This window comes from Atta cephalotes (genome assembly GCF_000143395.1).
Source record: "Atta cephalotes unplaced genomic scaffold scaffold00016, whole genome shotgun sequence".
Lineage (NCBI taxonomy): Eukaryota > Metazoa > Arthropoda > Insecta > Hymenoptera > Formicidae > Atta > Atta cephalotes.
This window is the reverse complement of record NW_012130080.1, coordinates 3,175,526-3,180,224: the sequence shown is the minus strand read 5'-3', so window position 1 is coordinate 3,180,224 and position 4,699 is coordinate 3,175,526. Positions and strand designations below refer to the sequence as shown.

Below are 4,699 nucleotides of genomic sequence, written 5' to 3'. Positions count from 1 at the left end.
GTGTGTGTGTGTGTGTGTGTGTGTGTGTGTGTGTGTGTGTGTGTGTGTGTGTGTGTGTGTATGCATACACACATACATATATATATATACATACATACATACATACATACATACATATATATATATATATATATATATATATATATCCTTCACGCTTGCGCTATAAAGTGCACCATTTTTAATCTCATTTAACTCAGTTAGTAAATTATAATGAAATTAATACGGGTGCGATACATTTTGATCCTTTTGGTACAAAAACTTTTCACTGTACAATATGTGTATAACGAGTATCACATAACACTTTTAAACAGGAATGCTTCGCCGACGAAGACGATATTGTGGAAAATACTCCTGAGAAAAAAATGAAGAAGTAAGTACACGTTTTAAGTTCTTCTTTCTTACTGTGTACTTTTCGTGCTTGTTACATGCTTTTGCTAGTTAGATAATTTGCATGAACGTGATCATAAATACAACAGTATATGTACACCGTTGCATGAGTCACAAAGAAATGGGACGAGACTATTCCTCTGTTTTTTGCAACTTCGAATAATATATTAAAAAAAGATATAGGCAAAAAATTAAAAATAATAATAGATGTATATATTATATAATACATAACGTGTGAAGATTTCATGAGATGTACAGTTTTTATTCGAAATTCTTTATATATTCATTTTTATGTAATTTTACGCTAATTAATCAGTATATCTGTTTCAAATAGTTCCGTCCGAATTAATTTACCCTACTGGTTTGTTCGAATTTATTTGATCGAAAATATAATTTGTCTTCTTACAAATATATTATTTAAAAACTTTTTTTCTGCTATTTTATGACTTGGTCTGTTAATGTAACATCTGTTTTTGTGAATATTTTTTATTTTTTAAAATTCTTTAATCTCGATTGTTTAGAAATCTGTTTACAATCGCTTAGAAAATCGGAAATCAATATTTCCTGAATATTTCCTTATTAGCTCGAGACACACGCGAAGTACATTATTGTAATGTTGCAGCAGTGGAAATTCCATGATCGAGTCAGGAGAAAGTGCAAAGCCATCGTTTTTAACCCCACTCTTGAAGAAAGCCGAATGGACACCAAATACATCAAAATCGCATCAAATAGTTCACCCTCTGAGTGGCTCGAGTACATCTATAAAATTGGAACCGTCTTCGCAAATGATATTTGAGATGAGAGATGAGGATAAGAAAAATGAGCGTATAAGAAACGATGGTATTTTATTGGCGAAGCAAATGAATGCAAATATGTTGGAGAATGTCCATTGGCAACCTGACAAGCGAGACCTGTGCTTCGTATGCAGTGGATTATCTGCGAAAGAGATCATCACAGTGAAAGAATTCGCGGCAAAACACAACGCGAGTTACGTGAACCAATTCGATCACAATGTGACACATGTTATCGTGAAGACCATCGGTGAGCAGAATATGGCAAATAGCACATTGAAGTATTTGCAAGGTATCGCCCATCGAAAGTGGCTAGTCAGCTATAGGTGGATCGAGGATTGTAATATGCAGCAGAAGCTACTGGACGAGATTCCTTATGAGGCAACCACGCACACCGATGTTGTAACTAATGGCGCCGGACCTCGTAATTCGAGATTACGCGACAAAGATCTCTTTGAGGGCTTCACGTTTCTCTGCATCGAACCGTATGACAACGTTTCACTGAACCAGTATGAGGTTAGTCCTTAGTCATCTACGTGTGCGCGATCGCTAATGAGACAACGTTACATTCACGTTCCAAAAACATCGGATTTATTTTCCTCAAAGACGCTGTTAATTTCTATTCAAAAATACAGAGTTCCTTTGACTTGTAATTAAAACAGATTTATTGTACGTGTCGCTGGACTGAAAGGATTTTTATTTACGCTTCTCCTACGCGTTCGGTCGCAATCACGCCATTTCAAGTTGGATCCAGTCCAAACTGATGTAAGAATAAAAATATCTTTGGTTTTTAGGATTTGTTACGTGCAACCGGAGCCACAGTGGTTGATTCCTTCGAAGCTCTCGATAAGATGGGGGGTCTGAAAGGCGTTGTGATTCAAGACAATATACATGACGACAAAACAATCGGTAAGTTATCACAAATAAATATACACGTCGTATACACAATACTTTCTTGTGGAAATATTTCAATTAAGATCTAATGCATGTATTGATTTATATAAATATTATTGTTTATAAAAATTCTCCACAAAAAAATATTAAAGTACATTTGTATTTTGATTTTCCTGATAGAATATTGGTATCGAACTTCGAAGGCAGCACCCATTCTTGTGGATTGGATAGTCGAATGTATAGGTCACTACAAATTATTAAAGCTTACGCCCTACAGCCCATGTCTCTCGCCGCAAGATTTTTGTGCTATCGGTTATCCACGAGAACTCATAGAAGAAGATGAGGACTACAGCGATAACGAATAGAGGGAGAAAAATATATATATATTTGTTATCTATTAATAATTCGTTCCAGTGTTCAATATTTTCAATCAAAAGAATTAAATAGTTACAGTATTTTCATATTTGCTATATTACACGCGTACATATGTAAATTTAATTCTCATTCGATATCTATCGATAGGATATTAACTGTTATATAAGATTTCAGTGTTTTTATTTTTGTATACAGTATATGACTACATGTTAAATATATTGTAAATTATTTATGCTTTTCTAATAAATTTGTTTTTTGTACGCTGAAGTTTCTCTCATTATTTTCGCACAATTTTCGCATGTTCATTTGTGATCAATGTCTCGTTTATTGTACCGTCGCGAGTTCGTTGTCCGTTTTTCGAAAACTTCTTTGTCGGGATCTTACGTAGCATTCCAATTTAGCCTCAAGAGTTCTCTAAGACCGCGGTAAATGCCGGTCGCAAAATGCCATCTCGAGATACCTGACGCGCTTCTCACCAACGTGAGAAAGTAAAAAGAGAACATGAAATCCATGCGGACGTGATGACAAAGGACAAGTCTTTTCGCGATACGACAATGCTGTGTCGTCATCCAGATCGTAAAGTTCGTTTGTCGTGAAGGAATGCCGAGGATATTCATATATTCACCCAACACACGTATCCATATTGATTTGCCCGGGACCACCTGTAGCCAACTCTCATCCGTTCGCACACCGCACAGCCGTTTATGAATCTCGCCCAATTGTACGTAGATGAGAGGAAACGAGCATTCTGTATTCTCACCTTCGATATTAATATCGCGACAATACATATATGAAGAGTCGGGGGATTCACGAGAGTTCAGGCTGTAAAAACACACGTATTTCCTCTTAAACGTTCCGCACTGTTATTATGTAATCGATTGTATCCGCTCCGAATAATATCTCCGACGTGCGTCGCAAATTGATGAAAATATATTCGATGTTTACTGCCAATAGTCAATGACGCTGACTTGCAAATTATATAGACAGAACCCACATTTAACAATGGTAGTCATACATCGCGACAGCACGTTTTGTATGAACCGCGGTGAATTTTGATTTGAAGTAAGTTACTCGGGATTTACCCGTCTCCTTTTGCTATATAGGAAGATTCGATTATGCCTTTTCCTTTATACTGCATAGCTACATAACCACAGGACTGTTGAAGTTCACCATTGTACGCGGTCTCTACTGTACCCATGTTTGCGAATGGTTCTCAATTGAACGGAGTATTGAAGGATTCTATTGTATTTTCACGCGACATAACTCCACGGCCATTTATATCATTCGCAGGTGGCAAAATACTAGAACATTATCAAACGATCCTTCATTAAATTGAAATTACGATGCAGACGTTGCGTTGATGAGAAAAATATAAGCTTTTTTCTAAACGCTAACGAGAAAAATATGAGCTCCTCTATTACACCTACGACAGAAGATGCAAATCTTTTTGATCTTGAGAATGTTGCTGCGTTGAGATTTAATTTAATTAATAGCTACCGTAATTTTTCTATAGTGCTTATATGTATAACGAAGAAAACATCTCAAGGAATATATCAAGTCAAGAGAAAGTCAACGATTTTATATCATAATTATTCATAAAAATCAAAATGATGATTTTTGTTACAAAATTTGTTTATGACATTAAGAATCAAAATAAAGACATTTTGATTTTTTATTCACTTTTGTATGTTCCTTGAGTTTCTGTCATGGATATTAGGGAAATAATAAATAAATCAGTTCGCTTGTCTATACTAGATAAGCGCCAATCTAGCAAGCATGTGCTGATTATATAGTCATTAATCACACTTGCGAGTCATAATACCGCTCATCAGATATTCTCACTCCATTGCACGTTACCGGATCTTCGTGTACAATATATCTCCTGTAACAGTAATATTCACGCGTGTGGTATGTCGTTGCGGTTTGTTACGTAAAGCATAGGCGATAATTAACGGCAATAGCCGCGTGCTTTATGAGTCTCTGCTTAATCACTTCAAATCGCAACAAAGTTCCATGCTGTCCCTACAATTATCGGAGCATTCCATTCGGACGCTACGTTAATTGCACCGCAAGTTCATCTAAATGCATCTAATCCATCAATCTGTGAAAACGCGTGTGTTCAACCATTAAATAGTCATTCTTGAATGATTCGAGCATCAAGAGAATCTCATTCGAAAGGCATGGAGATTTTCGAAACATTTTTTTTTCTCAAAAATATGAATATACTTCTCAAATTTATTTATCGAAAATAT

The 4,699-nt window shown here is 35.7% G+C and overlaps 1 protein-coding gene across 1 annotated transcript in view; it reads left to right on the top strand.

Moving 5' to 3' along the window:
• LOC105618280 overlaps positions 1-2,437 on the top strand; it is a 10,832-nt gene extending 8,395 nt beyond the window's left edge. The window contains exons 5-8 of the mRNA XM_012199821.1: positions 312-370; positions 1,010-1,694; positions 1,973-2,087; positions 2,253-2,437. Coding sequence (XP_012055211.1) covers positions 312-370; positions 1,010-1,694; positions 1,973-2,087; positions 2,253-2,437 — 1,044 coding nt within the window. The remainder of the gene's footprint in view (positions 1-311; positions 371-1,009; positions 1,695-1,972; positions 2,088-2,252) is intronic.
• The last annotated feature ends 2,262 nt before the right edge of the window (positions 2,438-4,699 follow it).